The sequence below is a fragment of the Theobroma cacao genome, chromosome 1 (genome assembly GCF_000208745.1).
Source record: "Theobroma cacao cultivar B97-61/B2 chromosome 1, Criollo_cocoa_genome_V2, whole genome shotgun sequence".
Taxonomy (NCBI): Eukaryota; Viridiplantae; Streptophyta; class Magnoliopsida; order Malvales; family Malvaceae; genus Theobroma; species Theobroma cacao.
The window spans coordinates 7,588,049-7,604,666 of record NC_030850.1 but is presented as its reverse complement, the minus strand read 5'-3'; the positions used below and the strand labels follow the sequence as shown (position 1 = coordinate 7,604,666).

At 34.6% G+C, this 16,618-nt stretch overlaps 2 protein-coding genes across 7 annotated transcripts; both read left to right on the top strand.

Annotated features, from left to right (window-relative positions):
• LOC18611898 (protein trichome birefringence-like 14) lies at nt 437-6,479 on the top strand. Of its 5 annotated transcripts, none has more exons than XM_007048379.2 (5): nt 437-572; nt 663-889; nt 2,180-2,329; nt 4,613-4,808; nt 5,384-6,212. In XM_007048379.2, the coding sequence occupies exons 2-5, from the start codon at nt 730-732 to the stop codon at nt 6,210-6,212; spliced, it is 1,335 nt and encodes a 444-aa protein (XP_007048441.2). In that variant the 5' UTR covers nt 437-572; nt 663-729. The 5 variants fall into 5 exon arrangements, with proteins under 5 accessions (XP_007048441.2, XP_017969899.1, XP_007048440.2 ...); XM_018114410.1 differs by having other exon boundaries at nt 2,162-2,329; XM_007048378.2 differs by having other exon boundaries at nt 2,129-2,329.
• Nucleotides 7,114-15,396, top strand: LOC18611897 (protein trichome birefringence-like 14). Of its 2 annotated transcripts, XM_018114338.1 has the most exons (6): nt 7,114-7,409; nt 8,495-8,557; nt 8,914-9,191; nt 11,317-11,523; nt 13,387-13,582; nt 14,188-15,396. In XM_018114338.1, the coding sequence occupies exons 3-6, from the start codon at nt 8,927-8,929 to the stop codon at nt 14,999-15,001; spliced, it is 1,482 nt and encodes a 493-aa protein (XP_017969827.1). In that variant the 5' UTR covers nt 7,114-7,409; nt 8,495-8,557; nt 8,914-8,926; the 3' UTR covers nt 15,002-15,396. The 2 variants fall into 2 exon arrangements, with proteins under 2 accessions (XP_017969827.1, XP_007048439.2); XM_007048377.2 differs by lacking the exon at nt 8,495-8,557.

Below are 16,618 nucleotides of genomic sequence, written 5' to 3'. Positions count from 1 at the left end.
GATTCAACTAAAATTAGTGAATGAAATATGATGATAATCGAGGTTGAGGGATGTAATTGAATATAACATAATTAGGATAACTTAATTTCACAAACGATACAAAAGTTGAGGGTTATCAAGTCATTTGACCATTTAATTTAACTGGTACCGATCCATCTACATAATTAATATCACGATCAACGAGTAAGAATCTTTGTTCACTTAATAAAAAAATGTATTTAATTTTTAAATGGAATCTCAGAGGATGTTTTCTTTTCTATCAAGTGTACTTGGATCCACCAATTCACATTCACCAATCACAATCAAAACTTGCCACGTATCCCCATTTTATGAGATTTAACACGCATTGCTAATCTATTGGTTAAAATTGTCAGCTAAACATCCTCCGTATACGTAAGGTGAGAAAATTCATAAAATCATAACAAGAAATTAAATGAAAAAAGGATATTTTCTGTCTCTCTCTGTCTGGCGATCTCTCGTTGTCAAAACTCAAACACTGCCAAAATCAGCAGATCTATTGAAAGAGAAAATTGAGGAGGAGGAGGAGGGCGACGAGGCTAAAGCAATTTCAGGTTATTTTCTTCTTCATTTTTTGTTTTTAACATTAGTAATTAATCATTTACTTAACTTCTTTTTTTTTTTAATTTTATTTCTAAATGCAGCCGAAGCCTCCTTAAAGAAGGTTGAAGTTACTACAAGTGTTTAAGGTGTTGGAGAGGGATTGCAGGGATGATGAAAGGATGCAATTTTAACATATTGAAAGGAACCCATGTTTCCATTGCTCTGCTTACTCTGGGTTTTGTAACTGTAATGCTTTGGGCTTGGGAGAAGAATCCTTTTCTTGCTACCCTTCTATTGGCCCAGCAAAATTTTAGACTCCCTTCTTCAGGTTTGTTTTCCCCACTTCAGCTGTAGCAATTTGCATATCTTTGCAAAACAATGTAGAATTAACTTTTTTTTTTGTTTAAAATTGTGGTTACTGTTGAGAAGAAAATGGAGCTAACAACAGCATAATTTGAAAAAAAAAAAAGGTGCTAAGAGGGAGGGTATGAATCTGAGATAAGAGAGAAATATTTGGCTCTTAGATTTGATCCTTGAAAATCCCGTATCCGATTAGTTATTCTCAATTGATGTTTCATGTGGATGAAGCAACATGGTTCGACAAAAGAATGGAACTGGAAGGCGGATCTTTAGGATGGGTGAGTTATGATGCAAGAAAAAGTAGGTTTAGGAATACATGAAAAATTTTGGATTATACTGAATGGGGAACATAAGGACGAAATTCTGTGCCTGAAAATGTTTTTGTTCAAATACCTTTGAATGCATTTTTGAACTGAAATTATTTATGGCAATTGAAAGTGTAAAAGGCACAAGAGGATGTCAAAAAAGAAGCTAGGATGGTAGAAATAACATGATCGATTTTAATGTTCTACAGAAAGTATGAGCCTTCAAAGTGCCAAATGGTGAAAAAGAATCCATGTTGCCTGCTTCATTAGTCTGCGTTACATTTTATTGAGGTTCATTGATATGTATTTTGTATATTTCTTATATTGTTCATTTAATCTTCATATTTTTGTTTTTATGTCAAACTAGCATTTGTTAGTCTTGAGATTGTTAATTTATAAATGTTTTTGTGAAGAAGTTACGGTGACATAGATCAAAAGAAAAGATCACTATTCTTTGACAACATAATATTTTAATGCAGCAGCCACTGAGATATATATCCATGTATATAAGTGCCAAATAGCAGATTCATTATATTATTAGCCCTTTGATTCATGAACTCTCATGTCCTTATATCTTTTAATTTGGGAAAAATCAAAACAAATGCTAACAGAATCCTGTTGCGATCATAGAACTCCTATTTAGTTGGTACTTAGAAAGTCCTTTTTTGATAAGGATGAATAAATGATCCAAGGGACTATATGACATGCCATGTGGACACCAAAGGTCGTAAAAGTAGCTACTCAAAAGCACATTTTTTGCTGCGGGGTCATATTTGATTGATTTGAACCATTATTTACTTTACTAGATATTTTATGTATGAATATTTGGATTCAGCAACATTTTTTAAAACTTAATTATAAATTCTTCATTGACTTTTCCTATCGTTTCTTGTTTCACTTAGAGTTTCTTGTGGATTCACCAATTAATTCTTCAGTTTCCATGAGCCCTAAAGGTCATAGAGAGGAAGTAAATGAGTCAATGCTGACAAAAGAAACAAAAAGGGTGGGAGAACGTAATGCTTCACCAACGACGTCTATAACTACATTCACTTCTGAAGTTAAAGATAGTGATGGGGAGGAGTTATCCACGTCCAAAAACACAGGTTGAGAATGAAATGCTTTTGTTTTTAACTAAACCTTCTAACTCTCTTGTATGCAAACTCAACTTACTCTTTCCACTGGGGTTCTTATCACAATGCCTGTTTGAATTCTAATCTAACTTACAGAATAACCATGTTGAGAGAGTTGGCTTTTTAGCAGTCTGTATCAGGACTAACACTCTTTTATATGGTTTGCTTAGTTATGCAAGGGTAGAAATTAATTGATTTTGCTCCATAATAAACTTGTTACGTTATTTTGTTTATGTACCATGCTAAACTTGTTTAATTAGTTTTAGCATTCCATTGCAATCTCTTAATTTGGACGGTGGTTACCGTAGCACCTCCTTGGTGGAGGAAGGCACATTGATCTTTAAGTGGAGCTAGTGGCTTGGAATTAGAAATTGACTGTAGAAATAGTTAGTGTGGTTGCTTGACAAACCAATCTTAATGGAATTAGAGACTAACCTAAGTCCTAGAAGTAGTTGAACTATGGAAAAGCTAGAAATAATATTACAGCCACACTCAAGGCTGATTTTGAAATTTTTTTAGACTTTTGCACGTTTACCTCTTCACTTTTATAGTGCTTACTTTTATAATTTAGTTGATGGTTCGATCTTCTCCAATTTTATTTCCAACGGACAGTAAGAAGACTGGGCCCTATCAAGGGGAACCTGTAATCACCTGCACAAATGCGCTTGAGTATATAAAAACGTTTGGTGGGAAGCTAGGCAGTCAGAGTGAAAATTTCTTCACCTAGACTTAGGTAAGTGAAGTGCATTGGCTGTTGATTGTAATTGGAGTTGAATTGAAGTGCTTTTCAGGAAGCCTTTTTAAAAATGGTTGAGTACAAAATCTAATGGGTGATCTTCGGAAATGTGGGTTTTTGATCATTAAAGGTGCAGAAAAGGATACAAGTCTTTTTCCTATGGGGTTTAACTATGTTGTTGATGCATCATGTGGCTGCATCTGGATTAAATCTATGTTGTACTGATAATTGATGTTTTTCTTTATCTCTCTCTCTCTCTCACAATCACTTTAAAAGTTGGAGGTAGTAAATGTTAGATACAGGGTGGGTGTAATTAATTACTTGTTTGTCAAAGCCTTGAACTTTTGGGGCATTGTTAGGGAAAGAGTTGATTGTTTATTCTGGGATTTAAACGATTCAGTTTTCATACCTGATTACTTGAAATTTGAATCTGCTCAGCTGCTAAATTTGGGGATTCACAACTACTAATTAGTATTAATTTGTGCACTTAAAAGGTTTTTATAGGGTTTGTGGCTTCATATTAGAGTAAAATGAGGGAAGCTGAGTTCCAGGATGCTAGTCGTGGTCTTCTTGTATGACCTAAGGGAAGCCAAGTTTCAGGATGCTAGTAGGAAAGTGAAGACAATACTTGGGTTGATTAGTCATTTACAGTTAAGTTAGTGGAGAAAAAAATAAGGCTTTAGGTCTATGGTATTGGTTCAAGATTGTTATCAAAGGTCTGGTTGTGTGTTGAACTTGTGCCAGAATACAGAAAGATTAATAAAGAAAAGGGAAGTTATATTCCTGGTATCACTTCTGAGGTTCCTCAAGTGTCAAAAACTCATTTCAAGGGATAGAATTGCTAAACTTTTGTGCTCTTTGTTAATTGAGCTAGAAAGTCTTCTAGCTTTCTTGTGTCTAAGAGAACTTCTGATTGCAGAATGGGAAACTATATACCTGATCAATGAATTTCTCCTGGAAGGTATGAGAGTCAATAACATGACTCAGAATGTGGCCAGAAGTGACGAATTACCTTCTCCTGCAATCCATAAGAGTAATGAAATATAGTAATCTACAAAACTTAAATGAAGCGTAAGTGAAATAGAAACAGTTATGCATAATGAAAGAAAAACTCAAGATATGGCTCACTGTCAGTTATTCGAAGTAATCAAATATCTCAGAGGCCAATGTTTAATATAGGGCGTAATGCTTCTTCTTGTGCATCTAATGGCTTGCATTAAATAAAGAACCAAAATAGTATTTTAAATTATATGGAAAATTATTAAATAAATTTCACTGCAGTTTAACAAAATGGGAGATTCCTAAATATCTTTATGGCCTTCTTTCACTTCTATTTTTTTTTCTTTTATAATTCCTGTGCTCTCTTAATGGCACATTACTTGCAGCTTTCGATGTTTGCATGTATGTTTGCAGTATTTAAATTTATTGAGAAGCTTCACTGGTTCAGATTTAAGATTTTCATTCATATTTACTTTCATTCTCTGTATCACTAAGAGTATTTCCTCTTTTTGATCACTCAGATTGTAATTATGCCAAGGGTAGATGGGTTGCTGACAGCAGGCGGCCATTTTATTCTGGGTTTGGATGTAAACAGTGGTTATCAGGAATGTGGGCTTGCAGACTAACCCAACGGACAGACTTCTCTTTTGAGGGATATCGATGGCAGCCCAAATATTGTAAAATGGCAGAGTTTGAGCGGTTCTCATTCTTGAGAAGGTAAGCTTCTGTTTATGGCTTTTTGTTATTGCTGCTTCCTATCCCTCCACAGCATTCCTCTCTTTTGTCTCCTAATGTTTTTAATATGGTTAGTTACTAGTTTTTGAGATCCATTCAGCTTCATGTAATATTTGGTTGATCTAATTATATTTTATCATTCCTAGAGAGCCTATGTCACAAAAGAAAAAAAAAGAAAGAAAGAGATCTTTTTGATGAGCTATTGCTCTTATCAGGATGGGAGTCATGCTTCCCTGTTTTCTGTCAAAATGAAATGTCTCCTTAATCTCTCATGTCACTCTTCTTTTTCTGTTTTTTCTTTAGTACTAAACACGTTTCACTTTCACTACTGACTAAGTTCACCATTTTGAAAAGATAAGAATTGATAAAGATTAATGATGGTAACTATATTGTGGTTTCTTCTACACTAAGCTGGAAATTTACTCATTTTATGATGCATTTTTCTTTTGCCACTGTCTTAATTTTTATCAGGATTATGCAAAAGGTTTTAAATTTTGTTAAGTTCTCTATCTATAGGTGTTCTTTTGTTTTATTCTAACTATGGCTATAAGTTTCAGAATGCAGGATAAAACAATTGCATTTATAGGAGATTCTTTAGGCAGGCAGCAGTTCCAATCCATGATGTGTATGGCCTCCGGTGGGGAAGAGAGTCCAGAAGTTGAAGATGTTGCAAGGGAATATGGACTTGTCAAACCTCGTGGAGCCAAGCGTCCTGATGGATGGGTTTATCGGTTCCCAAATACAAACACCACCATTTTGTATTACTGGTCGGCAAGCCTGTCTGACCTAGTGCCTATTAACAGCACAGACCGAGCCTCTGATGTTGCCATGCATTTGGACCGTCCGCCAGCTTTCCTAAGACGATTCCTTCACCGATTTGATGTATTAGTTCTAAATACAGGTCACCACTGGAACAGAGGGAAGCTTACAGCAAACCGTTGGGTGATGCATGTGAATGGGAAGCCCAATGACAATAAAGAACTTGAAGATGTTAGGAATGCCAAGAATTTCACAGTGCATAATGTTGTCAGGTGGTTAGATTCGCAACTTCCCTCACACCCTCGACTGAAAACATTCTTTAGGACCATCTCTCCAAGGCACTTCCATGATGGAGATTGGAACACTGGGGGTACTTGCAATAATACAGTACCTTTGACTGGAGGTAGCGAGGTCTTGCAGGATGAATCTATTGACAGAGTAGTTGAGAGTGCTGTTAGGGGTACAAAGGTAAAGATTTTGGATATAACTGCCATATCTCAACTCAGAGATGAAGCTCACATGTCTGGTTACAGTATTAGGCCAACTCAGGGTATCAATGATTGCTTGCATTGGTGCCTACCTGGTGTACCAGACACCTGGAACGAACTCCTTATTGCACAGATATAGGGCCGGATGCATTTTTATGAAGACACAATACACAAGCTGGTATTCTTCCCAGTTTAAATGACCTCAATTCTTTCATTTTCTCCTTTAAAATTTTTTTTTACCCGAGAAAATGGCATCTGAAACCTTAATTTCAGGTAAGATTGGTTTTAACAAGCTGAGGCTGTCATAAGTGAACATGATTACTGGTTTGATCATGTATGTACAGTGGGGCGCTATTAATATATAAAAAGAAAAAAAAGAAAAGAAAGGAATCTTCATCTCTTACTATTTCCTATGTTTCAAACATTATATTCATTTAGCTGTCATTTCCTGGAATTTTTACTGTATTTTACTATGGTAATTTAAAAAAAATATAACTTTTAATTATTTAAATGATAATGCTAGATATTCATAATAAAATTATTAAACCACGCTAACATCAAAGGCTTATCTCATGTCCCCTCAGTTACATTTAAATAAATTAATGGTTATAATTCTTAATTTATTTTGCATTCCAACCTCCATTTTGCTATGACAATGCCTAATTATTTAAGACTGCCAAATAGGTGCATACGATTCGATCAGTTTTTAACAAAAAAGTTCGGTCAATGTGTAATGATTTGAAAATGAGGTGAAAATGAAGCGAAAAATTAAATATTTTTTGAAATCGAATTGAATTATCCTATCAATTCAATTCAATTCTTCGATTATTTTTTATTTTAAAATATATTAAGATTAATTAATTTATTTGAATTTACATATAAAATAACTATTTCTTGTCCAATAATTTCGATTTAATTAAAAAAAATGGAACCGAATGAGTATTCCAATGGAATACATTAAAAATGCGATCCAAACCGAACACCACTGTTCCAATGGTTTTTGATTTTCTCGGTGGTTTTTTTTTTTTAATTTTTATTTTTAAGCCCTGCTGCCAGGAAGGGGACTGAAATTAAAAGCGTTCTAAATCCATGGAACTGTCATGACACTGCCATTTGAAAGTTTGGTTTCACGTTTGCGTTGAACTTTTTTGCACCAAACAAGAGTGGAAGTGAAGTCTGTTCCTGTTGCCTCGCCCTTTTATTTCATGCTTCAAAATGTCCTTCCTTTCCTTTTCTTTCTTTGTCACAGATCCCATACATAATGTATTCATGCCTCTACGTTCTACACCGCCTATGCCTGGGATTTTCCGGGACAACAAGGAGACAAGATACTCTGGTATGCAATCGGCAACTGCCCAATTCATTTAACTTCCTCTCTTTCTTTTTCTTTAATTTCTTTTGTTATGGCATATTATGTAACTTGGTTTAATTTCTTGAAGTGCAAGTTTAGTTGATTAAAAATATATAAATAATTAAAATATAATTATTCTGCATAAAAATAAAATAAAACCATGCGTTTTTTTTTTAATTATTGCTTTTGAAAGCAAAAAGTAAGTAATAAAGTAAGAACCAGACAGTACCTAAGATCTCATCAACTCTTTATTAAACAAATTTATGTATTTGTCTTAAACAACAGTTTATAGTCTATGTTACATGGACTTGGGATCTGGCACGGATATGTTTATGTATTAGGCATAGATAAGTAGATGTGCCATGTTTTTAGCAATTTTTTTATACATTTATAATTGGGGATCTAAGTGTTATACCTAAAGGAATTTAAAGTGTTGAAGAAGTGTTGAACTCAGATATGTGAGGATAAAATGAAGAATACGTGTAATGTAGTTTGTCGTTATGAATGTAGCTTTGTCACTTTCAGTTGAAGAAATTTACTTCCCTTCTGATAATTGCATATGTTTTGGACTAGTAGTATGGGAAGTATGTAAATATATGTTATACAGTTAAAGATGGCTGCTTAGTTTGTCCAGAATGAAAGAAGCTGTAAAAGAGAAAAAGAATAATGGTATTCTCTATATCTTATAGAAATCTTGGATATTGAAGAAGCAAAGATGAAGCATTTTGAAAATGGTGAATGGTCAAGCAGGAGTACTTGTTCTGTTGTCTTTATACATGCCTTTACTTTCTTTTTTCCTATATAAAAAATATCTGTTTCGTCCTATTACTATTACTGAAGCATTTTTATCATCTAATATTATGAGAGAAATGAGCTCAAAGCATTGAATTCAATGGAGATTTATGTGCATTTAAGGGCTAAAATTTCTGGTTTACTCAAAGTGTACAATGCAATAGACTTAATAAAGTCTTTCCATATCGCAAAGAATCTTGCTACCTAGAAGCTCACAGATTCAGTTTCCTTTTGTGTTTTCTTGGTTCTTTTGCTAATCCCTATTGCTTTATTGCTAGTTTCATTTTGAGGGTTGCCACTGCCCAGAAGTCATTATTGTTTCTTGTTGTGTCACCTTAAAGGTAACCTTTGAAGTTATGATGCAAACTATAATGGAGCTCAAAGAAGAAAACATGAATTTTAGAGTTTTGGTAAAGAACTGAGAGGAATTAAGAATTTATTGACAGGAGGAGGAAGATTGACTGGTGAAATTTTGAAAATACAGCAGGAAGATTTCTTGGTAGTCTTTTTGATTACCTGGAAGAGGGGAAAAAGTATCAATCTTCTGCAATGAAGTTATATTTGAATCATAAATCACAAAGATAGCCTTTTGGAAAATAGACAATTTTTTCTAAAACCTATTTTATGGAGTTCAATTTCTTATTAAAACCGTAGTTGAAGATTCAATATCTGACTGAGGAATCCATGTCTTTTTTAGAGCATAAGCAGAGATGAAAACTAGAAACAATCATATCTTGGGATGGAAGCAAATTTATATTGCACTTATTGTGCTAATTTTGATGGCCATACTACTACGGCATTCAAGAAAAGGTTCCTCCGAATCTACTATGTCATCATCTCAGGATATGTTTACAGAGTCTTCTCTGTCAGGTGCAGATCAGCTTCCAGAATCTTCTCCATCAGGTGCAGATCAGTTCACTGAGTCTTCTTCATCAGCTGAAAATCACTTTACAGACCCTTCTCAATCAGCTCAAGGTCAGTTTATGGGGTCTTCTTCATGTATGTTTCCTGATCCTTAATTTATTTAATTTGTAACTATTTCTGAATTTACTTTTAATCTTATCTCTTGTATATTAAAGAACTTCCATGAGAAGGAAATTTTATCTCTAAAATGAAACTGAGGTATTAATGAAGAAAAGAAAGCTATGGCCGTGACGGTCAGAAAGGCAAATTTATGTAGATAAGGTGCTTGTACTGTACTAGGCTATGAAAAAGATAATGACCAACATGTCGGTAAATTTAACTTTTGTGTAGAATAATAGGGAAGAAAGTTAGAAAGGAATCTAATTTCTAGTTGGGAGTTTGAATGATGAAAAAGAGAAGAAAGGATGTGCTGCATACAAGAAGTCTGAAAGGACTTTCAGAAGTCTGAAAGGACTTTCAGAAGTCTGAAAGGATGTAGAGCTTATAGTATGGATAGAAATATAAAACTCAATCATCTTGTTTTAACTTCTAATTGAGAGATTTTTTCTATTTTTTTCTTGGAGAATATGATGTTAGTAGAAGTGAAAAAATCTTTGAAAAATGAAATGAAATTTAGATTATGGATGCTGAATGAAGTGAAAAGGGCAGTTATTGACTGGATACTCTGTTAATGTGGTTTATCATTCATGCATAAGGTTGACAATAAATTTTCCAAGAACTAAATGAAATTTAAATATTTCTCTCTGATAATACTCATCGTTTCTTACACCATAATATTAAGGTTTTTGAGTAGGTTTATATTGATTGCTTTTTGGTTCAACCTTGGTTAGAGACATGGCCATATTGACTTGGTGATCATGGGATGCCTATTAAGTTAAGAGTGTCTAGTTGAAGCAATAGAGAAAGATGGTATAGAAACACTAGATTGAAAAAGAACTTGTAGCTTTTCTACTAGAAATTGGCAGGTTACATGTGTGAGTCAGGATAAGATGGAAAAAAAATGTCTGCCAAGAAAATCCTTAGAATGGTGTAGTCATGTGCAAATAAGACCAATAGTTACACAAATTTGGAAAAGTCAGATTTGAAATAGGGATGACTAATTGGCAAGGCGAAGTCATTGGAGAGAATATAGTTTTGGATGGCATTAATTATGAATAAGGGTTAGCCGTAATTGTTTGGATCATGGTTTATTGAATTGATTTGCTTTGTGTTATATATGATGGATCTTTCCTTCCATTTAAATGAACTTCAATAATTTTGCATGGTATTTATACATAAATTTCGGTTGTTGGAGTTGAATAATATTCTTGCTTGTCTTAATAGTTAATTTTAAGGGCTCATTGTGCATGCCCCTTATAGTGATAAATTTCTTTGGAGCATATGCCATGAAAAATGACATATCTCTTGTGCCCTTTACATTCATAAACTATACTTCTAATTCTTTAAATAAAGAGTTGCAGTTTACGATTTTAAGGACAGCTATATGGATGGATATTTTGATTAGATCAATTTCTGGCAAGCACATATGGCATGAGATGGACGGTTAAAATAATGCTTTGCAGGAAATTGGGAAATGTTAGTTCCCGAAGGTTTTGATGGCTGTGGGATCATTACTTTCACGATTATTTCAGTTTGATGAAACTTTTCATTTCTTTTGATGTGTTTAATCATTTTTTTTTTGTCAAACATGTGTTCATTTAACCATAAATAAGTTCACAATAGATGGAGTGACATGCCCTGGATATAAAGTTGCTACAAACCCCAAGCTTGAGGGAGGTGGGATATACCAATAAATAACACCCCTTTCCCACAAGTATCCTTATACTGACAACCAAGATAGAAGGAGCTATCTGGCTATCATGAGAACAAGGCTGTGCAAATATGAAACAAATAGCAAAACCTGAGATTTGATACCATGTTAAGTCATCCTATGAGAATGAGGCAACAAATGTGGTAATAAACAATCTATGTTTTTATACCATGTTTAGCATCCTAGAATAAATACATAGGTGATAGGTGAAGAAGCCAATGTTAATCTGAAGCCACTACAAACCCCAAACTTAATTGATGTAAGATTTAACACCTCTTAACAGGATCTTGTATGATCAACGCGTTTCTTATCTTCCTTTGGGATAGTTGGCCTGCTCATCCATTATTAACTTCCTTTCTGGCTCAGATGCTCTTCTGGTTGCCCCAAATAATGTATCAGTGTCCATGAACCCAGAGGGGACTTTTGAGGAGACGAATTCTCATGCAACTATGACAGAAGAAACAGAGAATAAAGAACAGAATTTTGATCCTCCACCAAGGAATTCGACAATGTCACATCCATCTGGGAATGATAAGAGCGACTTGGAGAACACATACTCATCCAAGACGCAAGGTAAAGTCCCTTTTCTTATATGGCTATAATCATGGTTTGTGTGATGAATTTACAAATATCTGTAGAATGTGATATTGTTGCTTCTTATCAGTTTGGTCTCTTGTTATTTCGATTTTTAATTAACTTATGAATGATTGTGATTATTATATCATTTCATGGAATAACTGCATTAAGAGTTTTTCTGGGGATGTGAATCTCTATCAACTCTCCATTGTTTTTGTTGTGAGATTATCTACTTGTTAATATTTGTAGCATTTGACAAGGTGCAATCAGTTCCTTCTGGTATTTGTTCATTTTTAGCCTTCAAGAAGGTTTTCCAAAAACTGATTAGTTATTCAACCTTGGTTAATAAACCACGCAGAAGGCCTAAACTTACTTCTTCAATGTTTTACCAGTTTGATTTGTTGCAATAGCATTCCATGGATATCTGTGGTTTGACTTTGCATCTTTGTTTTTAGCCTGCATCTTTATTTTTTATTGCTTAATGATGCACTTCCATTATAAGTGCAAATTGGGTCATAGTTGACAGACAGGGCCTGCTACAGGGACTGGCGTGGAACTGTAGTGGGCACTGTCAGCCCATCATGGTCTGCCAAGGACAGAGGGAAGGTCCAGCATGACCCCAAGGCCATAATGGATTGTTCTATGCCAGGTCTTGCATGGCCGTCTCACTATTTTCATTTTAGGTTTTTCTCAATTTTTTTTTTTGAAAATTAGGTTTTTCTCAATTTTAGTATAATATAATTATTACTTAGTTCTTGAAAAAAATGAATGGGAAGTGCTGTGTTGGCCTGCAACAACTCCAAATGTGTCATGGCTGCAGAAAAGACCTGGGACCCTTTTCCTGGCATGACTCGTAAATATTGGCATGGTTCCTAGCATGAACTGGGATTCTAACTGATCTGCCGTGTTAGGCATGGACCAGTTTTGAGCAGAGCTGGGCTGTGCCTTGTGCCACCCGACCTCAAATTTTTTTGTGATTTTTGAGTTGTCATCTCCCAAGCCTTAATCTTGAGAATTAGTTGAGCACAAAGCATTCTTAATCATATTCCATAAACCATTGGATTTGGATCTTCGGAAGCTGAAGAGGAGATGTGTAGAGTATATGTTTCCTCCTCCAAGGTCATGCAAGCTACACTTTTCCTTGGTAAAATTGTTATTGTGATGGTTTATTAGATGCTCTCCAATCTAGCTTTCGGTGGCAAGATATCCTATTTGAGCTAGTGTTCAGGATTTGCACAGGTACCTTGGTCTTGTAAAGAAATCTAGTGTATTGACCTGATGCAACTGTAAAGCAAAAACAGGTAAATTTGTATCTAGTGATTGTCAGTGAATGATAGTGCAGATATGAAAGTCATGAATGGGACGGTTGCACATGGGAGACAGAGTTCGTTGGACTGAGTTTTCCTTGGTGGGGTTACTAGCCATCTTCATGTATCAAAATGGAATAGAAGTGAATTAACTTGCTCAAACGTTTTAACTTAGTAAGGATCACAAAATAAAATCTCTTCTATGCTTCATTTCAAGGGCTTGCGTGCTCTCTTGTTCCAAGTTGCAAGTGACACATATGGAGGGTTTTTTTTTCCATTTCACTGACTATGAATTTTGATCCCGGTTTGCAGTGTTTTTGTAAATGAATGGATGTGGATGTATCAAGTGGAGGTGTTTAGAAGTCTGCAGGAGAAAACTGAACTATTTTCATCTGAAATTTGCCTATTACCAGGCTTTTAGAAGTCAAATGTATATCTGTTTGCTGAAGTGTTTTCCCCTACTTATTTGTTTCTGAAATATCTAAGCTTGTTTAGATTCTCACAAAGATCATATTGAAATTATGCATGCATATTAATGCTCTTTTCTCTGCAGTCTGTAATTATGCACAGGGTAGATGGGTTTCGGACAGCCAGCGCCCATTCTATTCTGGGTTAGGATGTAAACGGTGGTTACCAAGTCCCTGGGCCTGTAGGCTGACTCAACGAGCAGATTTTTCTTATGAGGGATATCGCTGGCAGCCAATAAATTGTGAAATGCCAGAGTTTGAGCGGTTTGCATTCTTAAGAAAGTAAGAATTTTTTGTTGATGATATAGTTACTTTGATTTCACTTTTCAAGCTCTTTAATCTTTTTGTATGCTGTACTGGCCTTATGGTTGCTGTAGTTTTTATATCCTAAGTTTACTTTAGAATTTTTTACAATTTTACACTCTCTAAGGTTATTATATAAGGTAATATCTTCACCCAATGCATTGGAAAAATCAGATTAACTGTCAACTATTGTATTTAATGCAGAAATGTTACTATAATGGTACCTTAAAGAATGTCCTTAGGACACTCGTACCCAAGACTCATATACAATATATTGTTTGATTTTACATATTTGTAATTTAAAATGTTATTCAGGCTTGAGTTTCAAGTTTCTTATTGAGTTGATGATATTGAGTCAAATCAAGTCAAGTTTGAGTAGTTTAATTTTTGAGTGAGCACGAGTGCAAAAAAATAAATTTGAACCAAGGTGGAGCTTTGAGTTCTGTAGTTGAGTTGAGCTCTGAGTCTAGGCTTAGCTTAGTTACACTCCTTTTCCTCCTATGAAATTTGGAATTTGATCAATCATGTTTTTACTAAACATGACAACATTTAGGTTCAGCTTGTTTACTATGACTTGATTTCAGAATGCAGGACAAAACAATTGCATTTGTAGGTGATTCATTGGGGAGGCAGCAATTCCACTCGTTAATGTGTATGGCCACTGGTGGCGAAGAGAGCCCTGAAGTGAAAGATGTGGCAACTGAATATGGTCTTGCCAAGCGTTCCGGAGCCATTCGTCCTGATGGATGGGCCTACAGGTTCCCAACTACTAATACCACCATTTTATTTTACTGGTCTTCAACGCTCTGCAGATTAGAGCGCATCAATAACACAGACCCAGATTCAAGTTTTGCCCTGCATTTGGATCGTGTACCAACTTTCTTGAGGAAATTCCTACACCGTTTCGATGTATTGGTTCTGAATACAGCACACCACTGGATTAAAGCAAAATTTATAGCAAATCATTGGGTAATGTACCTAAATGGGAAGCCCATAAAATATGGGATGCTTATGGATATGATGAACGTGAAGAATTTTACAGTTCATAGGATGGTGAAGTGGCTTGATTCACAACTTCCCTTGCATCCCGGCCTAAAAGCTTTCTTTAGGACCAGGTCACCAAGGCATTTTGATAACAAGGGGAACTGCAATAATACTACTCCGTTGACTGGAGGGAGTGAAGTCATTCAAGAAGGATCAAGTGATAAGATTGTTGAGACTGCTGTTAAGGGTACAAGGGTTAATATTCTGGATATAACAGCTCTTTCTGCTCTGAGAGACGAGGCTCACAAATCCCAATACCGCATTTTTGGTACCTCAGCTTACTATGATTGTTTGCATTGGTGCCTGCCCGGCATTCCAGATACATGGAATGAGCTCCTTGCAGCTCAATTATAAGATTTGCTATGCCATCGGTTGAATTCTAGTGTATTGGTTGAAGAGTACATAACTGCATCTGATCCATGGAAATTTACTCTCTAGGTATTGATAGAAAAAAAGAAGACATTCATTCATGCTGCTTTTGAATGAATTGCATGTGTTATGCTCACCATGTTGCAGAACAGAAGCCTTGTTCATTTTTTACACACTCCTGTCAACCCAGTCTGACTAGTTGATGATATCTTTCTCTTAAGCCTGTCTTTCACATAATTGTGTTAAAAAAGGGTGATCTTATTTTCATATGCAATTTTTCTCTTTAGAAGCAAATTAGTCACATCTACTCACAACTGAATCTTACCTAAACATGCACTCTTGGGCAGTCTTTCAAAAGCAAGGTTGTGGCTCTTGCAACATGTTCTGTATCTTACATCCACATTTTTGCCTTTTGTGCTCTTCACAACTTCCTCTTCGTTTTTGTTGATTTTCCATTTGAGATGCAAATTGAATTTTTTCCTATACGTTTGCCATAAAAGCAAAACTAATTGATTCTATTCAGATATTTAGCATATTTATTCAAAATGCATGAAGTACAACGTCTACTGGATCTGTTTCTACAAAATCAAATAATCCCGTATTAGTTCATGTCTTGCAAAAGGAAGCAAATAGTATGTTCATATTGTCATAAAGATATACAAAGTAAAACAAACATTTAGATGGAGTTTTGGGATAAGTCGTACTTTCTAATATTCAAATAGGTCGTTTCAAGTAAAAATAAGAACATTTGATTTTTATCCAGAAATTTCATGACTAATCTCTTTTTCAAAATCTTAAATTTCATTTGGTAAATTTTATTATTGTTTATTTTTTAGGAATTTCTAAACCTTTTTAATTCCTTTTGAGCAGCTTTGATATAAGTATCATTACATTGATTTTTAACTCACTTAACTCGTCCTTTAGAAGAATTTCTTGCCTAAAGATTTCCGCCTAAGCTTTTCTATTTTATCCGCCATTTCTCTTGCCTTGAAAGCTTCTTCCCTCATCTGCCTTATTATCCACTCCATTCAGCTTCCTTTTTTTGAAAATTTTGTTCACACAAGTCACTTCTTTCTCTTATCTAAAAATATTCCCGCTTAATAGCTTCATATTGTCCCTTATAACCTTCTATGGCGGTCTCCATTTTTATATTGTCCCTTATAACCTTCCATAGCGGTCTCCATTAAGTTGCAGTCATTCCTTAGCCCTGTATGGTTTGCCCTTGCCTTTGTTGTTTGTTTTATAGAGTACCATTAATGTTTTGTATTTCTTGAATTCTTGCCATCAAGAAAGAATTTGTTGCATTTAACCCCTCGAACTCGTTAATATATTTTCAATTAATCAAATAAATATATTAATGTTATATTGATTATTGATTATTGTATCAAGCATCATTCTTAAATTAAGATACGTATCGTATTTTTTATTATCGAGTATTATATTGTATATAATAAAAAATTTTAAAATTAATTATAAACAACATGTACACATGTAAAATAAAAAAAGAGTTAAAAAATATATTTATTAATAAAATTAAAGATTATATGACATAAATCGAAAAGATTATTATTTTTTTAATTTAAACTCTCAATTTATTCCTTT

What these genes read in the sequence shown, in the direction of transcription:
- LOC18611898 (XM_018114409.1), top strand. Translation starts at nt 730, where the DNA reads ATGATGAAAGGATGCAATTTTAACATATTGAAAGGAACCCATGTTTCC. An exon ending in ATCCACGTCCAAAAACACAG is followed by an intron (nt 2,330 to 4,612) that starts GTTGAGAATGAA and finishes TTGATCACTCAG; the next exon opens with ATTGTAATTATGCCAAGGGT. An exon ending in CGGTTCTCATTCTTGAGAAG is followed by an intron (nt 4,809 to 5,383) that starts GTAAGCTTCTGT and finishes TATAAGTTTCAG; the next exon opens with AATGCAGGATAAAACAATTG.
- LOC18611897 (XM_007048377.2), top strand. Translation starts at nt 8,927, where the DNA reads ATGAAAACTAGAAACAATCATATCTTGGGATGGAAGCAAATTTATATT. An exon ending in CCCTTCTCAATCAGCTCAAG is followed by an intron (nt 9,192 to 11,316) that starts GTCAGTTTATGG and finishes TTTCTGGCTCAG; the next exon opens with ATGCTCTTCTGGTTGCCCCA. An exon ending in ATACTCATCCAAGACGCAAG is followed by an intron (nt 11,524 to 13,386) that starts GTAAAGTCCCTT and finishes TTTTCTCTGCAG; the next exon opens with TCTGTAATTATGCACAGGGT.